The sequence below is a fragment of the Trachypithecus francoisi genome, unplaced genomic scaffold (genome assembly GCF_009764315.1).
Source record: "Trachypithecus francoisi isolate TF-2019V2 unplaced genomic scaffold, Tfra_2.0 Lachesis_group7, whole genome shotgun sequence".
Taxonomy (NCBI): Eukaryota; Metazoa; Chordata; class Mammalia; order Primates; family Cercopithecidae; genus Trachypithecus; species Trachypithecus francoisi.
Window position 1 is genome coordinate 23,473,334 of NW_022681472.1, and position 22,790 is coordinate 23,496,123.

The 22,790-nt window shown below is 37.8% G+C and overlaps 1 protein-coding gene across 2 annotated transcripts in view; it reads left to right on the forward strand.

Moving 5' to 3' along the window:
* PREX2 (phosphatidylinositol-3,4,5-trisphosphate dependent Rac exchange factor 2) overlaps window positions 1-22,790 on the forward strand; it is a 296,781-nt gene that overhangs the window by 40,523 nt on the left and 233,468 nt on the right. For both annotated transcript variants that reach the window (XM_033202634.1, XM_033202635.1), the window contains exons 2-3: window positions 20,123-20,194; window positions 21,865-21,987. In XM_033202634.1, coding sequence (XP_033058525.1) covers window positions 20,123-20,194; window positions 21,865-21,987 — 195 coding nt within the window. The remainder of the gene's footprint in view (window positions 1-20,122; window positions 20,195-21,864; window positions 21,988-22,790) is intronic.

Here is a 22,790-nt window from a genome sequence, read left to right on the forward strand (position 1 = left end):
CTGGGCTTGGGATTGGAGTATGGCTGAGGATCAGGAAATCTTTTTAAATATTTTATAGCCTGGTTGTCAACCTGTGAGAGATCTCATTGGCTCTGCAGCTGTGTTGCCAACTTTTTGCATTGCTGAGGAGTTTTCTTAGTGCCTTAGTCCCATCCTGGCTTTCTATACCTCAGAAGTTCTCTTTCTATCCTGCCACCCTGAACCCTGGAAGGTCTCAGAAGATGCCTCTAAGCTCCTCTGCCTGGCCTCCAGTTTTTAGTGGGTCCTGCCTTAAAGTGGGGAAAGTTCTGTGTGCCTCATGGGGGACCTTTCTTATTTCTCCTGCCCTGTCCCCAACCTTCAACGTGCTTTAGCACTTGGTGAAGGCTTACTGGCTAGTGCATGTAAGCTTAGCTTGTATCTAGGGCTCCTTGGAATTCTAATTTCATATGCAGCCTCTAAAAGTTCCTGAATCCAGGTACGTTGGCTCATGCCTGTAATCCCAGCACTTTGGGAGGCCAAAACAGGAGGGTCGCTTGAGGTGAGGAGTTCAAGACCAGCCTGAGCAACACAGTGAGACACTGTCTCTAGAAAAAAAAACCAAAAAATTTTGCTAGGCACGGTGGTGCATACCTGTAGTGCTAAGTACTCAGGTGGTGACGAGGTGGGAGGGTTGCTTGAGCCCAGGAGTTTGAGGCTGCAGTGAGCTATGAATATACCATTGTACTCCAGCCTGGGTGACAGATTGAGACCCTGACTCTAACACAAAAACAAACAAAAAATTTAAAGTTCCCGAAAACTTCAGCTGATTTCTCTGTGCTCTGATCTATGGTGAATTCACACTCCTGCTGCAGCTAGTGCTGCAGGTTTGAGAAGAGCCATAGGTCCTTTTTCACTTATGAAGGGCTTGACACTTTCTGGAATTTTTTCCTTTAGGTTTCTTTGCATCATTCGCTTTCTGAAAGAGAGCGATTTTGTAACTTATGTAGCTTGATCTGCTTGTTAGTGTGGGAGCAATGGTCTCTTGCAACTTTCTACCTCTCAGTTGAAATACGTAAATTCTGGGTAAAGCTTTTAAAAATATTTATTTAAGATACATGGAGGAAAAATCAGATCTAAACTGAAGGAGATTGAGAAACAAAAACCATTCAAAAGATCAACAAACCCAGTAGTTGGGTTTTTGAAAAAATTAGTAGGATAGATAGGCTGCTGGGTAGACTAATAAAGAGGAAAAGAGAGAAGATTCAAATAAACAGAATTAGAAACAACAGGATGGTTCCTCTGACCTAGAGAAATACAAACAACCATCAGAGACTACTGTGAATGTGAACTAGAAAAACTAGAAGAGGTGGGTAAATTCTTGGACATACCCATTCTCCCAAGACTGAACCATGAAGAAATTGATTCCCTGAACAGACCAATATTGAGCTCCAAAATTGAATCAGTAATGAATAGCCAACCAACCAAAAAAAAAAAAAAAAAAAAAAAGCCCAGAACCAGACAGATTCATAGCCAAATTCTACTAGACATACAAAGAAGAGCTGGTAGCATCCTACTGAAACTACTTCAAAAAAATCAAGGAGGAGCAACTTTTACACAACTCATTCTATGAGGCCAGCATCATCCTGAAGAAAACCTGGCAGAGATACACCAAAAAAAAGAAAACTTTAGGCCAATATTCTTGATGAACATTGATGCAAAAATCCTCAACAAAATACTTACAAACTGAATCCAGCAGTACATCAAAAAGTTTGTTCATCATGATCAAGTGGGCTTTATCTCTGGGATGCAAGGTTGGTTCAACATATGTAAATCAATAAATGTGATTCATCACATAAAACAGAAATAAAGACCAAAACCACATGATTATCTCAATAGATGCAGAAAAGGCTTTTGATAAAATTCAAGACCCCTTCATGTTAAAAATCTCTCAATAAACTAGGTATTGAAGGAACATGCCTCAAAATAATAAAAGCCACCTATGACAAACCCACAACCAACATTATACTGAATGGGCAAAAGCTGGAAGTATTTGCCTTGAAAACTGGCACAAGACAAGGATGCCCTTTCTCACCACTCCTATTCAACATAGTATTGGAAGTCCTGGTCAGGGCAATTAGGCAAGAGAAATAGGAAGAGAGGAAGTTAAACTATCCCTATTTGCAGATGACATGATCCTACATCTATAAAACCGTACTATCTTAACCCCAAAGCTCCTTAAGCTGATAAACAATTTTAGCAAAGTCTCCGAATACAAAATTAATGTGCAAAAATTATTAACATTCCTATACATCAACAACAGTTAGGTGAGAGAGAGCCAAATCAGGAATGCAATTCCATTCACAGTTGCCACAAAACAAACAAACCTAGGTATACACCTAACCAGGGAGGTGAAAGATCTCTACAACGGGAATTACAAACCACCATTTAAAGAAATCAGAGATTTCACAAACGAATGGAAAAACATTCCATGCTCATGGATAGGAAGAATCAATATCATTTAAATGTCCATACTGCCCAAAGCAATTTACAAATTCAGTGTTATTCCTTTTAAATGACCAATGATATTGTTCACAGAACTAGAAAAAAATGATTTCAACATTTACGTGGAACCAAAAACAAGCTTGAATAGCCAAGGTAATACTAAGCAAAAAGAAAGCTGGACACATCGCAGTTCCCAACCTCAAACTTTATTACAGGGCTACAGTAATCAAAACAGTATGGTACTCGTACGAAGACAGAGATATAGACCAATGGAACAGAATAAAGAGCCCAGAAATAAGGCCACGTACTTATAACCATGCAATCTTTGACAAAGATGACAAAAACAAGTGATGGGGGAAAAAACTCCCTATTCAATAAATAGTGCTAGGATAACTGGCTAGCCATCTGCAGAAGATTGAAACTGAACGTCTTCCTTACACCATATACAAAGTTAACTCAAGGTGGATTAAAGGCTTAAATGTAAAATCCACACCTATGGAAACCTTGGAAGACAACCTAGGCAATACCATTCTGGACGTAGAAACTCACAAATATTTCATGATAAAGATGCCAAAGCAATCATAACAAAAGCAAAAATTGACAAATAGGATCTAATTAAACTTAAGAGCTTCTTCACAGCCAAAGAAATTATCAATAGAGTAAACAACCTACCCAATAGGAGAAAATATTTGTAAACTATGCATCTGGCAAAAGTCTAATATCCAGCATCTATAAGGAACTTAAATTTACAATAAAAATGAACAAACCCATTAAAAAGTGGGCAAAGGACATGAACAGACACTTTTCAAAAGACGACATGCATGCAGCCAACAAGTGTATGAAAAAAAGCTCAACATCACTGATCATTCCAGAAATGGAAATCAAAACCACAGTGGAGATACCATTTTACTCCAGTCAGAATGGCTAGTATTAAAAAGTCAAAAATTAACAGATGCTGTTGTGGTTGCAGAGAAAAGGGAACACTTACACACTGTTGGTGGGAGTGTGAATTAGTTCAACCCTTGTAAAAAGCAGTGTGGCAGTTCCTCAAAGAGCTAAAAACACAGCTACTGTTCAACCCAGCAATCTCATTGGTGGGTATATATCCAAAGGAATATAAAGCACTCCACCATAAAGATACATGCACATGTATGTTCATTGCAGCACTATTCACAATAGCAAAGATATGGAGTCAACCTAAATACCCATCAATGGTAGACTGGATAAAGAAAACGTAGTACATATATACCACAGAATACTATATAGCCATAAAGAATGAGATTATGTCCTTTTTAGGAACATGGATGGAGCTGAAGGTCATTGTCCTTAGCAAACTAATGCAAGAACAGAAAACTGAATACTGCATGTTCTCACTTACAAGTGGGAGCTAAATGATGAGAACACTTGGACACAAAGAGGGGAAGAACAGACACTGAGATCTACTTGAGGGTGGAGGGTGGGAGGAGGGAGAGGGGCAGAAAAAATACTAGGCTTAGTACCTGGGTGAGGAAATAATCTATAAAACAAGTCCTGTGACACAAGTTTCCCTATGTAACAAACCTGCATATGTACCCTTGAATGTAAAATAAACTTAAAAAAGAAAAAAAGAAAGTGCATGGAGAAGATACTAATTTTGTCCTTTTTTTTTTTTTTTTTTTTTTTTGAGGTGGAGTCTCACTGTGTCATCTAGGCTGGAATGCAGTGGCATGATCTTGGCTCACTGCATCCTGCACCTCCTGGGTTCAAGTGATTCTCATGCCTCAGCCTCCGAATAGCTGGGATTGTAGGTGTGTGCCACCACACCTGGCTCATTTTTGTGTTTTAGTAGAGATGGTGTTTTGCCATGTTGGCCAGGCTGGTCTTTAACTCCTAACCTCAAGTGATAATCCCGCCTCGGTCTCCCAAAGTGCTGGGATTACTTCCACCTCCGTCTCACAAAGTGCTCTCCCAAAGATGTGAGCCACTGTTCCTGGCTGGAAGATACTAATTTTCTTAGTATGACTATCCCTGTAGTTCTTTGTCCTACTAGAAGCGTTCAGTGTACCCCTTGTAGTATGTGAACTTATTGGTAATTTTTGTAATATAGGAACTTACAAAATTCAGATGATATTCTTAGGTTGATGTTTACATCATCAAATTCATTTTATTTGCTTTTTAATTCATTTTTTTTCAGAGGAGCATTTCCTTAAAAATGTGCTGCAAAATGTGTGTGGTTCTTCCTAAATTTAAGAGGTTTGGGAAATGTCATTAATGCATTTAAAATTATAATGCCTTACTATGTGGTGGTAAACAGAGTTTGTTGACCCAGGAGCTTCAGAAAAGTATAGATACTGTAGTTTACAGACTGGTTAAATCAAGTTATATGGCTGTTTGAATCATGAACTTTAGAGCTGTGATATTAGGGAAGTTGTGCTGTTTGAGGAACTCGCATTTCAATATTGAACAGGGGACAGAAAGCTCTCTGGAGGATGTGTGCTTACTATAATAATTATAGTTAATTTTTGTCATTAACTTCATTGGACAGTTTCAAAGGAGATTTTTATGCTACTTTTATTGATTTGACATTATTTTAAAAAGATTTCTGAAGACTGTTTCAGGGTTTGGGATTTATTCTAACTAAATCCTAAACTTTTATAAGTCCCTGTATTTCTCCCTGTAATAGTGTCTTTGTTTTTTTTTTTTTTTTTTTTTTTTTTAAGGTGGCGAGGTCTCGCTTTGTTGCCCAGGCTGGACTCAAACTCCTGGGCTCAAGTGATCCGCCTCAGCCTCCTGAGTAGCTGGGATTATAGGTGAATGCTGCTGAGCCTGGCTTGTATAATAGTTTCTTAGTATTTTCTGATTAAAACAATGTGACTTTCAGTATCTAATTTTCTCAGACAGCAGAAGATCATTGGAGGTTAGGGGTCTGGGGCCACCTTTCCTGGGTGGAGCTACTGAGTACTATAGACCAGGAAGACTTTAGCTGGGCCCTGGTAACAGCTGGAACCTGTTAACTCAAAGTGGGCGCTCAATTGTATCTTGTTCTGTAATGTGGTCGTCTTAAGTTACTTGCTGTAATTAGGATCAGAGGAAAGGAGTTCTGGAGAATTTTCTTCTAGGAGCAATATTCTGTTGCAGAAATATAAGATTGCTCAAATTCTGTGATATTTATTCAGTTAGGAAAAAGTCAGTACCATCAGCCAAGTTAATGTTAAAGAGAAGAGAATTTCTTTACTAAAAGATGTGAAAAGGGTGACATCCTTTTCTAAGGCAGGGATGGAAACTTTGGAAATCAGATTTAGAAACTGACTGAGTATAATTTGGTTCCTATTTCAGCCTCCACAGGCGGTCTTCTGGCTTTTGTTTTGTTTTGTTTTGTTTTGTTTTTGAGACAGTCTCACCCTGTTGCCAGGCTGGAATGCAGTGGCGCCATCTCGGCTCACTGCAACCTCTGACTCCCTGGTTCAAGCGATTCTCCTGCCTCAGCCTACCAAGTAGCTGGGACTACAGGCGTGTGCCACTACGCCTGGCTAATTTTTGTATTTTTAGTAGAGATGGGGCTTCATCATGTTTGGCCTGACTGTTTTAACTCACCTGTGGGAAAGAGTGGGCGGAATATATGCAGCTTGACAGTGAGAGAGCTGGGGCTGGGTCAAGTGAGGATTGAATCCAGGCTCCTTCATTTCCTGACTGTTCCACCTTGGAGAAGCTACTTAATTTCCTTTAGACTCAGTTTCTCCATTACTAAAATGAAGCTAAGATTACTTCCAGCCTCACAGGATTACTGAAGCATGAGTTGAGATCATTTGTACGGCTGGTGAAAAATGAATACTTTATCATCTTTGCTATGACTATTTATGATAGAAAAAGTAAGTTCAAATGGTGACCTTCATTTTTCTCTCTCTGCCTTTCTTGATTTCCCTGACTTTCTGGCAATGGGTAGTTATTTCAGGTTCATTCTTTCTTGTGTACTTTCATTTACTATTTAATGAATGGACATCACAGCTGTGCACATCCTTATTGGCTTTGACTCTGTTGAAAAATCAAAACTGTATTTCTTTGCACTGATAAAAGGACCATGTCAACTGATATGAAACATTCTCCTTACTTTAGATAAGCTTAGTATTGATGCAAATAATTTCTTGCTCAAAATACTTTTTAATATTTTTCTTAAATATTTGTAATCTCTAAAAATACATTAATGTCTGAATCCATATTCCCTCAGGTATGGGCATTTGACATGGAGAGGTTTTCATTTATTTGTATCACACTGGAATAAAAAAGAATTATAAACCAAGCATGGCCACATCTCATTTATTCTTATTTTATTAAATAGAACATAATAAGAAATCAATTGACATTATTTCCTGCTAATATTTTTTGATGGCTTTCCTACTTCAGCCCACAGAAGGGGAGATTTTAATGAAGTAACAGAAAATGGAAGAAATCACCATGCATCTCTCCCATAAATGGTGTTTTAAATAATTTTGAGAAATGGAAAAGGATTCTTTGGATAAGAGGGGATTCCTTATTGATTGAAATTGCTTTTGTGTTGATTGAATCTGTCGTGTTGCTTTATGTATTGCTTTGATAAGATCCGTTGCTGTGTCTCCTTCAACCCTGTTCTCCCCAGGGTCTCTCCCATGCCAGTAAATGGCACTGGTGTTCATGCAGATGCTCGGGCAAAAAACTTAGGCGGCAACCTTGATTTCTCTCTTCCTCTCACAATTCACAGTCAATCCATGAGCAAATCCTGCCAGCAATAACTTCATAACATAGGCAGATTCTGACTGCTCCTCACCACCTTACACACAGCACCATCATCTTTCACTTGTCTTATTTCAATGGAAACCTAGGTGGCCCTCTCCATAGCCAGTTCTCCACGAAGTAGCTGGGATGAGCTTCACACCATCTCTCCTTACAGACTTTCAATGGTTGCCCATCACACTGAGAATAAAATGAACTCTCCACTGCCATCCCCCAGGCCCTCCATGACCTGCCCTCACCTAACAACCACTTCTCAAATGGCTCTTTTTCTCCCTTTTGCCACACACAGTCTGTCCTTCCTTTGGGTCATACATACCCCTACTTCACTCCAATTGTTGGTGCATTTGTCCATGGATCCTTCTTAGATATTCCCATGCATTGTACTCTCACTTCCTTAAAGTCTCTCCTGAAGTGATGCCTCTTCTAAGAAGCCTTTCCATTCACTTGTTTTATTTTTCTTAATAGTACTTACCACCATCTGAACTTGCATTGTCCATTTAGTGGTTTATTCATCTTTTGCACATCCATTTCCTAGAATGCACACTCACTGAGGGCAAGGAACTGGCCTTTCCATTGTTATTTACCTAGAGCTGAGAACAGAGCCTTGCATAGAGTGGGTTCACAGTGACTGTCTCATACAATGAGGATATTATTCCATTTTGTCTAATGACAAGAGGTAAAAATACACAGATAATTTCAGGACATATGCATTAGTTTCCCAGTGGGACACTCACCCTCAGTTGATTTTGGGATATATTGTTGAATATACATTTTAAAATTCAATTCCTACCATTATTCTTTGACCAGAATGTACAAGTTTACAGTTGACCTGCAGAGAGCAACTCATTAGCAGTTTGCTGGTCCTCTAAGCTCCTGTATGCTCAGCCTCCCCCACTGCCCTGGTGCAGCCCTGGCTAAGCTGGAGGGTAAGAGGAGCCTCCTCTTCCCTAGCAGGCATGGTCTGGAGTTAGTTTTGCTGTCCTAAATTAGGTATCCCGGGATGAAGGGAGGCACCAGTTTCCCCACTGAGATGCAGTTTAACCTGTCTCAACAGTGTCCATCCACTCTATACAATTAGATTCTATCCTCACTCTTGATTTTTATTCCAGTTTTTAAAATCAGGCCTGGGGCTGAAACCTAAATCCCACTGCATTTGGAAGAAGTCAATTATATCCTATGAGATACTAACCTTTCTTCACAACCATTTTTATTCCTACTCCACCTCAAGCAGCATCCATCGGGGTCACCTTTAGACCAGTGACAGCTACTATATGCCATCTCCCTAGAGTGAATCCTGTCACTGTTGCCTGGAGTCTACTTGCTGAGCCTTTTGGGGCGTCCAGACTATACCCCCAATATTGAACCTAGTTCAGATTAGATTTCAATTTACCATGACCTTTTACATATTATGTGCACGTTTAAGCTTTAAACTCTGCAAATAATTGCCTTAAACCAGATTAATTATCACACCCAGCCTAGGGAAAGTTTCATTTACATCCCCAAAAGGTTTCTTATTGAGTACCTAAGGTGATTCAGATCCTGTGAAACAAGAAAACTGTTGATGTTAGGGGTATTTGGGATTTTGCAGTAGTTGAACAAGTCTGCTGCATCTTTGTGGTTATGTAACAAAACTCATAGACAAAGCTATATAGACAGACATTAAATTTTTTTGATGGTTAAGTTTCATAACCCAGGTCAGAAAAAAAGTGCTTAAAATATTTGCTAATTATCACAGCTTTTTTTTTTTCCTGTGGAAGTAACAGTTTCCTTGTTTATTTGTACCTAACTTGCTTCATGAATATTCAGCTGTCAACGGAGCTGCAAGCCAATATTCATAGAAATGAACTCATTAGGAGCATTTTGTTGGCTGCTATTTAACTCATGAAGTATGTAGAAGTATTTATGATATTTCATATTTTATTTTTTCTTGATTTTTGAAACATAAAAAGATTATTGATAATAATTGTTATCCCAGATTTTCACAGTTGAGCTTATTTAGTTTTTCTCATATTTCTTGAATTTGTAAGAAAATGCTTTCAGATATTTGACCACTTACACAGATTTTTTACAAAGTAAATTATGAATAAAATGTAATGAATGACTTAAAAGCAGTTTAAAAATGTTTTAGATATTTATACATATACAATACTTGTTCCTCCTAGTTGGTTATTAATGTCATTGATATGGCTTGCTATGTGGATGATGTAAAAAGGATGGTTCTCCTTTTTGAAGGTCTTCCTTCAGAAATTTTGCTGTTATTTAATGAAAACAGCATTGAAGAAGGATATTTGGTTATAAGAAATAGAAAAAAATAGTAATAACAGCAAACACAGACATTGACACTCGATGTACCAGTTACTTTTTTGTTTTTGTTTTTGTTTTTGGGATGGAGTCTTGCTCCGTCACCCAGGCTCGAGTGCAGTGGCATGATCTCAGCTCACTGAAAGCTCTGCCTCCTGGGTTCACACCATTCTCCTGCCTCAGCCTCCCAAGTAGCTGGGACTACAGGTGCCTGCCAACATGCCTGGCTAATTTTTTGTATTTTTAGTAGAGATGGGGTTTCACCGTGTTAGCCAGGATGGTGTCGATTTCCTGACCTCATGATCTGTCTGCCTTAGCCTCCCAAAGTGCTGGGATTACAGGTGTGAGCTACCGTGCCTAGCCCTCAGTTACTTTACATATATTAATTTGTTTAATTCTTATAGCAAGTCTATAGGAGTAGATACTATATTACTCTTATCTTACAAATATGGAAGCTCTGCCTCAGAGAGGTAAAGTTACTTATGTGGTCACACATCTAGTAGTTGGCAGAGTTGGGATTCAAACCCAGGCAGAGTGGCTCCAGAAAGCTCTTCACCACTTCATGTTGCTGACTTCTGTCACATTTTGGTAAAGACTACAAACTGGACTGCCTGCTGTCCCAATACCTGGCATTCTTTCCCCACTGATTTGAAGTGCTACCTGTTTCAAATAGTAAATTCTACACACTCAGGATATTTCCTGAACTGTCCCTGTGCCATCGATCTATTAATATTTGTCCGTATCAGCCCAGCACTAACCGTTTTAGTTACTTTATACTAATTCCTTTTAGGAATAGTGTATGAGTCAAATGGAAAAGGAAAGGAAACAAATTGCAGACTAAGGAAGGGGTGATATGTTGAATGAAGAGGGTAAAGACAATATTTGGTCATGAGAGAAGGAGAGAATATGGTGAGTCAGAAAGGGCCATAGGATACTGACATATATTTTCAGTCAAATGTGTTTTAAGGATGATGGTGGACAATTTTAGAAGTCAGTTTTAAAGAAAAGATAAAGTAAGTGCCTAAGTTTCTGAGGTATAAAAGTTGGAGACAAGTTGATATGGTTTGGCTGTGTCCCCACCCAAACCTCATCTTGAATTGTAGCTCACATAATCCCCATGTGTCATGGGAGGGACCCTGTGGGAGGTGATAGAATCATGGGGGCATGCCTTTTCCATACTCTTGTGGTGATAGTGAATAAGTCTCATGAGATATGATGGTTTTATAAAGGGGAATTCCCCTGCACACACTGTCTTGACTGCTGCCATGTAAGATGTGTCTTTGCTCCTCCTTGGCCTTCTGCCATGATTATGAGACCTCCCCAGCCATGTGGAACTGTGAATCCATTAAACCTCTTTCTCTTTATAAATTACCCAGTCTTGGGTATGTCTTCATAGCAGTATGGAAATGGACTAACACACAAAATAAATGTGTTTAAAGAATACAACAAATTCATGTTAATTGAAATAAATATTTATTATGAAACCAGTTTATAAATCTTTCTTTTATACCTCATGGATTGCATGGTGAGTTAGATCAGAGTGTGAGATGAAGGAGGGGAGTGGCTGTCGGGCAGCAACAGATCTTCAGGTTGGGATCCTCATTCATTTCTCTGGGTTTTCTAGCATTAAATACTTTTCCTTCTCCACTGCTTACATTTCCTTTTCATGGGAACTGCATTCTTGAATAACGACTAAAACAGGAATAGTGTTCTGCACTGTAAATTCGGGAAATGACCAGTTTCCTGTGCCAGAGAAAAATATGTACTTGAGACTATTATCTATACAATGTACTTTGTACTTCCCACTTACCCTTTTCTTTCATTGTGCTGTGTTGTTCAAGTGATCTGATATCAGCGTAAATTCCTGACCAGCACAATATGAAGTATTATTATATGGGAGACATAATTGTCTACTGGCATCTCTGTATAAATATTTGTATAATATTAAAAATAAGGCAATTTAACAGGGAGCTCTTAAGAAAAAAGTTACCATTATGTTCATGTAAGCTTCTGAAATGCATTTAGAAATCCATTTTGTGTCATGTTTTTCACCAGCTGACACCATGAAACATAATTTTATATGAAATGATACCAGAAAAATTGTGGGATATATGAAATATCTTTATTTCTTTGTTATAATTCTGAGCCTCATTAGAAGTTTATTTTCATCTGACATTAAGTTTCTTTACATGTATAATGACATATGATACATAAATACATTTTAATTTAAATTTTGTAAACCTGTCTTATAAATTATTTTTGTTTAAGTGTTCCATTGGTGCTGTAAAGAGATGATAGCACCCAGAAGAAGGCAGCTTGCTTCTTCTTTTCTGAACCTGGCTTTTCTGTAGTGGTCTTTTCAGATCAGGTTGTCGTTTTACTTCCAGCCTGTGTGCTTCTGGTCCATGCCTTGTTCTTGTGACATCTCACTGAAATTAAAGCTGTGGTCTGACCAAACTTCACATGCATTCTTCCATTTTTATCAATACCTTGTGCTCTAAGTTCTTTCAAGGATTGAAGACATAGACAACAATCCCTATTAGTACCTTAGAGTTTGATCTTCAATAAACTTTTTGTATCTTCTCTTTGTGAATCTCCAAATTTCTGCAATGGGTGGAAGATAAATGTATGAATAGAGAGAATGACATATGTAGCAAACATCTGGGGGCTAGCCTGGGATCCTGAGCAGAAAAGATCCACTACATTGTGGAAGATCCAATTGTTAAAAAATAAACACAGAATTTTTGCCTGAATACCTTGAATTATATTACTTGTTCTGATATCAAGGACTTCTCCAGAAAGTAGAGTCTGTTGGATTAATTTACTGTTAATATAGGAACAGAAAGGAGGAGAAAGGGGCCTTAACTTACCCCTTAGTTCTGTTCTCTCTAGTGTTAGTAATAATTACCACAGTAGAAGTAATGGGACTATGGCTGTGGATGTAGTAATAGTGGAGAGTGATAATAGCCGCAGTGGCAGAAATATCAGATAACATTTATTGGGCCCTATTTGTGTGCTAGCACTTTGCAAAGTGCTATCATTACCTCCATGTAATCATCTCCACCTCTCTGTGAGGCACATATGATTATTAACCTGATTTAATGGGTGAGGAAACTGAGACTTAAAAGCATCTGGCCTCTCATAAATACTCACCACAGAGCTGAACTCCACCGAGGAGACATTCTGCATCTGTATATGTTTGAGTGGGTATTTCTAGGTATGTCCGGGGAGGAAGGTGGTGGGTTAATTTTGAAAGCTTCCAAACAGCCCACTATAAACATCATACACTTCCTAATCTTCATTATTTTTGAAACTGATTTCTCCCTAGGGTTTGGTGCATCCCTGACCATTCAGGAAAGAGACATCAATCACCCAAAACAATACAAGGAACCCAAGATCTTCATGAATCAAATGATACTTGGAATGAATACACCAATAAGAATTTATTGCCAAAAAGTTACTTTATTTAAAAAAATTAAATAAAGAACATGGAATTGTTTCAATCCTTGAGAAAACTATCTGTATACATGCCTACCAGAGCTATCTCTAACAAAAGATATCACTTCTAAGAGTAAATATCTCGCTTAATTTTAGATTCGTTGGGGAACTAAGAGTTAAGTAAAACGTGCACCAATTTTCTTAGGTTTATTTTTAAGTATTTTTGTTTTAGCTTTGTTTTCCTCTGATCATGGGAGTACATTTTCACTCAAGCACTTCAAGATCAAATGCTATTTTAAAACGTAGAACTCTGGAATGATCAGTATTAAAAATGTATGAGTCAAAAGAACCTTGACAAAACCTTAAGACTATGGCTGGAAATGGAAATGGCTACGGCTACAGAGATTCCCAAGTCGAAAAAAAAAAAAAAAATTGAGTAAAATGGGCTTTGTATTTAAAAAAAAAACAACATTACTATTAGAATACATGACAATTAACATTCAGCTTTGGTGTACATGATGATAGGGAGTAGTGGTGACTTTGGCAAAATTAAGAGAACATGTGGCTTCTTCAGCTCCAACTTATTCAGGTAGATAGGCCTTGTGTTAATTTTCTCCAAGTGTTTGAAGAGAGGCTGTAATTATTGACTTTTATATGAATACCACTATTTTTAAAAAATGTTAGCGATTGAATCAATTTTTTTTTTTTTGTTTGTTTGTTTTTGAGACGGAGTCTTGCTCTCTCCCCCAGGCTGGAGTGCAGTGGCGTGATCTTGGTTCACTGCAAGCTCCGCCTCCTGGGTTCACGTCATTCTCCTGCCTCAGCCTCCCGAGTGGCTGGGACTACAGGCACCCGCCACCGCGCCTGGCTAATATTTTGTATTTTTGGTAGAGACGAGGTTTCACCATGGTCTCGATCTCCTGACCTCTTGATCTGCCCAAAAGTGCTGGGATTACAGGCGTGAGCCATAGCGCCAGGCCTGAATCAATGTTTTAACCACATAGTGCTGTGTTAAAATCTACCTGTACTGCTTTCGACCTCTGCTTTAGACCAACTCATTGCTTTAGGCCAATGGAAGCAAAATATCCTGTTAAAATAATAATTTTATAGGCTGAGGAGTGAGATGAGTTTGTGGGTGTCAAGACTGCAGAAACAAACTGGAAGTTAAACGCAACAACAAAATTAAACATTTAAGAAATTAACAAAAAACACACTTAAGAAAAGAGGGCATTTATTATAGTATTTCACTACAGCCATCTCACTAACTTTCACCTGTGATTTTAGTAATTTTATGCATAACTGTAATTCTATCAATAATGGTCCTGATTTCTGGTTCATCTTCTGTTCAGTTTTACTATTGACTGTCCTGTCACCCAAGTATTAAATATCTTCACAACTCTGTGCCTTGTATGTAATGTACCAATCATATGCTGACAAATGATGAATTGTTTCCCCTGAAAATTCCTGAAGAACGCAGTTCTTTCATATTTATTTTTTGTTATATTGAGGTCAAATAGAATACACTATAACAATATGGTAGTTATCTTTACATCTTGGTCAAGTTCCAGCCAAGGGAGGTTTTTATTTTTATTTTTTAATTTGGATGGTATAATGAAAAATTATCTTCACCTAAGCTCTGAGATGATAGTGATGTTCATTTTGAATTAATAATTGGTCTGAAAAAGAGTAAAACATCTTTTGGTGGGAAATTGAGCAGATACTAGACTCTCAATAACTGACACAAAAACTCCTTTTGTTTCTGAATCACAAGGAAACAGCAACAATCAAGAGGCTTTCACTGGCGGTTTAGACATGCTGTTTGGGAATCACTGCAATCTCTTTAGGCGTTTATTTGAGTAATCCAGGTGTGAGATATTTGAACGATTTGTAGAGTGATAAATGCCCACGAGGCTGAGTCTTAGATACTACTGGACTACTAACAAATGATTTATTATTCTGTAAGTTTTTGGAGTTTTGTGTGGATTGAATGTTGTCTTGGAAGTTTAGAGACAAACCACGATCTAATTCAAAGATGGAAAGATGCTGCTCATATTCTGTAGGAACAAAGTAACATCATTTTATAATTATCATTCATTGTATCTGAGTGGGAAAGAGATTACTAGATATCCTTTGAGCACAGGATAGTCCTTCACTACAAAGGTTTAATTTAAATAAAGGTTTAATCTAGCTCCAAATGTCAATAATATCAAGACTGATAAACCACATCATATGGTGATAGAAGAGGAAAAGATTATGTGCTATCCTATATTCCAAGTTGTTAATGGATATTTGGGAAGTTAATACACTAGGGAAATTAATGCAATGCAGTCTGGTGGTCTTCATAAATGAAAACCATTTGAGTCAAGAACAAAAGTCGTCAGTCTTTCCAGAAGTTTATTGAGCAGTTACCAAGTGCCAGATGTTGCTGTAGGTGCTGGGGATATCCCAGGGAACAAAGCAGATAGGCTCTGCGTTCATGAAGCTCCCATCCAAATGTGGGAGATGGACAGTAAACAAATATATAAAATGATCCTGTCCTTGTGCCTTTTGCCTTCCCCATCTCCCCACTGTCTCCAATGGACTAGGGCTGGTCATTTATTCTCTCTCTATATGCTTTCCCTGAGTTACATCTTTGTGCCAGTGACAATCAGGGCTTTTTACTGTAAGCCCTGATCCCTCCCTTAGAACTTCATGTTGGAATGGCTAACCCCCTACTCATGATCTCCACATTGGCGCCCAATAGAAATCTGAGACCCAACAGGTCCAGAGCAAACTCAATTCTCCCACCCCAAAACCTTCTTCACTTTCAGTCTTCTCCATTCCATTGATGCCAGTACCAACCAGGTGTTCATGCAAACCCAAATGACAAACTTCTTTCATTTACTAGGACCAGACAAAGCCCTTATCTTCCAGAGAACTGTGATGTGATAATATTGTTTTAAGTTAAAGGGTAAAAGGAAAATATTTATCCTTATTGTTTTTTTCTCATTTATTTTCATGAAATTAGTACAGTCTTTTTTCCTGCAACGGTGGGGTCCCTCTTAAATTTTTCCTATTTCACCTTTATATATACAATTTATCTATCTGTATCCATATTAAATAGCCAAATCTTTAAGGTGACGGGGTGCTGCTAAATAGTCTACATTCAGGATTTTGAATGTAGAATATTTGTTGGAGTAATAAGATTTAGTGCTGTATGATACGAAAATCAGATTGGCATTGGGTATATAGAATTAAAAGTAGAAATTGTTAAAATCTGCAGGACTTTTGAGAGTGATCTGTGTGTGCCTGGATTGATGAAAAGAGTGGAAAGGGCAAAAATATGTTGAAAGGGATCATTTTCTATGTTGAAATCATAAAATAGGAAAATGCATTCTGAGAATAAAGCCCATGATGAGCTTTGCTTTACTTTTCAACTAGTAACAGCACAAATGGGCAGACACGGATAAAGGAGATTGCTGTCATCTTCCTATTTCATCTTAATGAGTTTCTTCCTTTTGATTCTTGATAGCAAATTTGTGACATTTTTAGCTTTATTAAACTTTAATTGGTGGATAATATTTATCATATGCATTTACCAAAAATACAAGATAATATGGGGCAAGTTAAAGAGAAAATAAAGAGTACTCTGGGAAAAAGCCCATGACTAGAGTGAAATCTAGGAATATTTTTTGTGGAGCCATTGTTAGAGGAATGCTGGTGAATGGAGCACATGCTCACACACATGCAAGCTGACAGGTCCTGGGAGGGGCATCTAGGAGAGCCTCACTTCCTCTGAACGCAACTTAGCCTGTCTTTGACTCATCTGTGTTGTGTCTGCATCTCCCTACCCTTCAGAGATTATTGCGACCAGTTAAATGCAGCCTTGACTGTGATTTTCATGGGTGGGAGGCATGTCCTCTTCAGGGTACCAGCATCCCAAGTTGTTGGGTGAGAGTATGTTGTATAGAAACAACCACTGTTTGACATTGAGTTGAAAGTCAAAGTGAAACAAGTAAACCCGATATTCCTATTAAGACTCATTTATTTCTCAAAGTCTGCTTTTTTTTTTTTATTTTTAGTCTTTGAAAGAATAAACATAAAGAAATGTTCATCAGAAGATGATCTCTGGACCAACTACATCAGAATCACCTAGAGGTCCTGCTCAAAATGCAGATTTCTGGGTCCTAAATTAATCTACTGAGTTAGACTTCTGGGGATAGGAATCTGCATTTGGAAGAAACTCTCCAAGTCTTAAACACAAGAAAAAATTTGAAACCCACTAGCATAAAAAGCTATTTCCCACAGCTTGATTTCAAATATATGTGTGTCAAGATGAATATTATCTGATTCTGATGAAATTTTGAACAAGTGGGAATGAATGCAGAGATAAAACAATGTATAGAATCCTTCATGTTTTTTTGTGACTAGGCTACTAATGCTTCCTTGATTGATATAAGAAGGGATTAAATGTGCCAATTAACAGAGTCTGAAAGGACACTATAGATACTGGTCGTTAAAGGGTGATTTTGAAATTACCTATTTATTCCTAGCTTTAGGAAGGAAGATTTAAACCTCTTATAAAAAATGTCAAACAGTTTTCATGATTTTGCGTTCTCAGCAAACATCTAAAATCTGCCTTCACTGTTGTATAAAATGAGGACTTTGGGAAAAAGAAATGCTTGGTCAGAAATGCTAACAAGTTCCAGATTTCCTTTCATATACAGTTAAACAAAAAGTTCCATATTGTCACAGAGGATAAGAAGATAAAAAACCAGATAAAGACATGGTTTACTTTCTTAGTTTGTATGTTCCCTTCTAACTCATATTTTGATTCATTGTTACTGCTTCCTCACTTTAATTTATCCATTTCAGAATGTGACTGAGTTCAGTTTACGAAGAAAAGGTTTACAAATGTAGAGGTGAAGTTTAAGCTTTGCTTGCACGAGAAGTTACCTGTTTACTATGTGGTCAATACAAAATGTAAACTATGTAAAGTAGGCAAATAAACCACCATGTTATTTTAAGAGTAAATGGAATGATATAAAGAACACTTTTGCAATGAGTATGTGGAAAATATTCCAGAAAAACAAAACTAAAGCAAAAAGTTAAACATAATAATACTAATAACCTGAGAACTTAAAGTTAGAAAATTCTAATTTTTTCACCAATTATCATTAATTTTAGATAAGAGTTCAAAAATTATATCACTTGTTCCCAATAGACAAATTGGAGTGACATCCAATACATATTCATTTTATTTATTTCAGCTGATGTTGAAGAATTGAGTCTGTTCCTTCTGGTCTGACATAGTAGTTACAGAATCTGAAACATGAACTGGTTGAATCAGGAATAAATGTGGTTCTGAAGTTCATGCTAGGGGTGAGATCTTGTGGCTCATTTGGTTTATTTTAAATAGTCTTGTTCCTCTTTTGATATAAGTTGTAACATGCTTATAGCTAAAGACTACAAAAATTAGAAAGTGTACAAAGGTCAATTTCCCATTACCTAACGTGAACTACCCATTGCATTTTGGGAAATGCCACCTGCTGTTTTCTCAATATTATCACACACCGATATTATCCATTTGTATATCTGTATATATTCTTATGCATCTGCATATAGGTATGTATGTAGCAAATATGCCACTTAATAATTTTTTTCAACAGGCAACATTTTATAGACATCTGTCATATACACATGTACGTGTATATATAGTTTTCATCACATTCCATTTATGATTGCACTTTTGCTATAGTAGTCTATAATTTGAATATATCATAATATGTTTAATGACTCTTTTATTGATGGTCATTTAGATTGTTTCCAATTTTTCCACTTTGGTAATAAATACAATGAATCCCCTTGTTTGAATATTTTTCATAGAACAAAGTCCTAGAAGTAGTATTGCTGGGTCAAGAAAATGCCCATTTATTTTTATTTTTATCTTTTGAGAAAGGATCTTACTCTGTCACCCAGGCTGGAGTACAGTGGTGAGTGTGATCATGGCTCCCTGCAGCCTCAAACTCCTGGGCTCAAGTGATCCTCCCATCTCAGCCTCTTAAGTAACTAGGACTACAGGTGTGTGCCACCACACCTAGCAAACTTTAACAGTCTTTGTAAAGACAAGGTCTTGCTGTGTTGCCGAGGCTGACCTCAAACTCCTGGACTCCAGGATCCTGCCTGGAACTCCCAAAGCGCTAGGATTATAGATGTGAGCCACCATACTGGCTGGAAATACCCATTTCAAATTTTGAGATATATTGTCAAGTTGCCCTCTGAAATGTTGTACCATTTTATACTCTTCTTAGCCATGTCCTGAGGGTGATAATAGATGGTGTCTTGAGGACATAAACCAAATTTGCTAGATGGAAATTATTTTCTCCTTTTTCTCCCCTAAACTTTCTTTTTCGAGGCTCAATATAATGAAATTATTCTACTCTTTTTTTTTCTTTCTGAAAATAATAGTCTATTTAGCCATTGGTCAAAACTTAATGACCACTGAGAAGAGTCCAAATCTTTGAATTACTAAAGGGCTTATTTGCCTACCATAGAGGTACGGAGAGCCCGGACCTGAACCCAGAAATTTGAATTCTGGCTTCTTAAAAGGCTGGGGGTGGGCGATAGAGGGGAAAGGAAATTCTTTCATTCCTTCTTGAAGTGTCTTCCTGGGAAACAGTGGCAGGGATGTCTATCTATCTATCTATCTATCTATCTATCTATCTATCTATCAATCATCTATTTTATCAATCAGTCACCCAACCTACCTACCTATCTTCTATCTATCTATCTCTAATTTCAAAGAGGATCACTTCAGAATCTCTGGCCCTTTTGTTGTTTTATTAGAAATGCCATTTTCCATTAAATTTTGGTCTTCTTGTGCTTTGCAAGTCTTAGAAGTTTAGGAAACATCTGACTCTAAATGCTTACTTCACAACTTTGAGATCCTGATGGATAAATTTAATTTACATATACTTGATGATTTCTGGCCCTATCCCAACATTGTAAAGGAAGTGTAATTCCCAGATAGGAGCAGCAATGCACAAGGGTTTCTGTGTTACAACAAAACAATTATACTCAATAAATTGATTTTTACACTTTGGTTTGTTGTAAAAAAATTAGTTTAATTCTGCTCAACACCCAGTCATTTTATTAACCTAATGTTAACTTCATAATGTCTTCTTGTTTCATGCAGGCATTCTTACACCGAATGAACCAGTGTGCAGCATCAAAAGTTGACAAAAATGTGACAGAAGAAACAGTGAAGGTGAGGAGGTACAATTGGCCCTCAACCTGAGCATGAGTTTCCTATAGATAAATTTTACTGGGGCCATGGTACTTCACAGTACTTCACAGCCCTTCAGTTGATTGGCAGTTCCACTACAAGTTACTGTGCCCATCAGTTGTATTGGTAATAATTTTAAAAAGGAGAAATAGGACTTAGGAAAAGAGATGGGAGATTAAGAGGATGACAGAGAAGTCATAGAGTTTTTTTTTTGTTGTTGTTGTTGTTGTTTTTACCAAGGCCTTGGGAACATTTGAACAGAGGAAGAAAAATAAATTGGAGGTGGCCGGGTGTGGTGGCTTACGCCTATAATCCCAGCACTTTGGGAGGCCAAGGTGGGAGGATCACACAAGTTCAGGAGTTCAAAACCAGCCTGACCAACATGGAGAAACCCTGTCTCTACTAAAAATACAAAATTAGCCAGCTGTGGTGGCGCATGCCTGTAATCCTAGCTACTCTGGAGGCTGAGGCAGGAGAATCGCTTGAACCCAGGAGGCGGAGGTGGTGATGAGCTGAGATTGCGCCATTGCATTCCAGCCTGGGCAATAAGAGCGAGACTCTGTCTCTAAATAAATAAATAAATAAATAGGAGGCTAAGAACCTCAATGTCTTTGAGAAGGAGGGAGCTGAACCATATAAGAGGATTGTTAGAGGTGGCTCAGGAAGGCAGGGCGTGGGCAAACGTGACTTCCAGTCTCTGTGATCACTAAAGAACAAAAGATTTCAATGGTTCACTCCACATAATATCCTTAATTCAGAAACAGATATATAATCGTTTATTTTAAACTGCAAGGAAGGAAAATTGTGAACAGTTTTGGAAAAAAAAAAGATGGTAAATGAAAATTAATTATACTATAATGATTATTCATTTAAATTTTATGTACTATTCCTGATATTTATGATGCTAACTTACTGTTTTATTTTGCTGGAAATACAGAACATTCTAAGGATTTTTAAAGATTCTTCTGACTCTATTTCCCCATGAGTAAAATACCTAACTTTTAAATTTTCCTCCCAGGAGAATGTTTTAGTTAGCTTGCTTTTGATTGTAAGCTAAAGAAACCTCTTACTCAAATTGAATTGAAGACACTTTTGCTCACACATCAGGGACTCCAGACAGAGGAGAAGGTTTAGCACCTGTGACCCAGAGAGGCCAGCAAGGTCGCTACATCCTCTCCAGCTAATCACTGCCACCCAGGTTATCAGCTTTGTGCTCAAGCTGGCTCTTCCTGTGGCTGCAGAATGACTCTGCAAGCTGTCCCAGGTTTTACTTCTACATGTGGCACCTTCCAGAGGGTAAAGAGGACTGTCCATTCTGGTGTGCCCTTCTTAGGAGTGTAGATGCCCTTCCCAGAAAAGCCTGCTGGCAACTCTGCTGGTTTCCATGCAGCCCAGCCTTGAGCAGGGAGTGGGATACCTGGCTTGGATTGGGCAACCGAGGCCTTGCCCTGAGAGTCAGCCACAGGCTCGTGGTTCCCAGAGTTGTGTCAGCGGCGTGGAGGAGACGTCCAGACAAAATTGAGGCTCTGCTGGCAAGGTGGGAGGAAGGCATGGATGTGCAGTTTTCGGGCTGGAGAGAGAATACTATGCTATCATAGACTTAAAAAAATTGCTTCACTACTGAGCTTACTTACACATTTGTTTATTTACAGATGTTGTTCTCAAACATTGAAGACATCCTTGCAGTACATAAAGAATTCTTAAAAGTCGTAGAAGAATGCTTACACCCCGAACCTAATGCTCAACAAGAAGTGGGAACCTGCTTTCTTCACTTTGTAGGATACATTTCTGTTTATTTTTAAAGTTCTTTCCCTCTAGATTTTAAGATTTAGCTCTTGGCATAGTGGTATGTGTGCATTTAATATTAGAAGTAAAATCTGACAGCAAAAGTTTGGGGTCTTTTAAGGCCAATGAAATCTTCCACTTAGAGCCAGAAAAGGGGAGAGTGCCTCACATCATCCATTTTACTGAAGAATAAACAGCCTTTTCTTTTCCCCGACAAGTTAGTTCTTCGCATCCTCTGTAGCTTTGAATTCTAATGAATATTCAGGCTGTTCATAATGAATGAATTTTTATGTTTCTCTCAAACATGGAGCATTTTTCTTTTGAGGCAGAAAATCCTCACTCCTATAATGGCACGATGAGCCTTTTATTAGTCAGAATGTTCCCTTGTTAATCAACTTGTGACAAACCTGGAGTTGAATAAACCCAGTAGCAGGAATTTTCCCCAAGGATGGTTTCTCAGAAGATTGTACTGAGCAGTGCAGATGCAATAACCAGCCAGCATTCAGTTGTTTCAAATTACACATCCTGTGCCTATATGATCATTTTCATCTCTTTATATATGATGCCTGAAATTATTTATGCAATTAATTTGCAAAATAAAAAGACACCTGTGTGTTGAAAATTGTTTTCAGAACTAAAGGGCATTCACACCAAAAAAAAAAAAAAAAGAGAGAGAGTGTTGATATTTATACCATTGCGTTGATGCTAATTTTGAGAATACCAGTATAAATCCATGTATTTATCAAAATGCTAGACAATTAATGTTTTGTTTAAAAATGTGTAAGAGTATTTA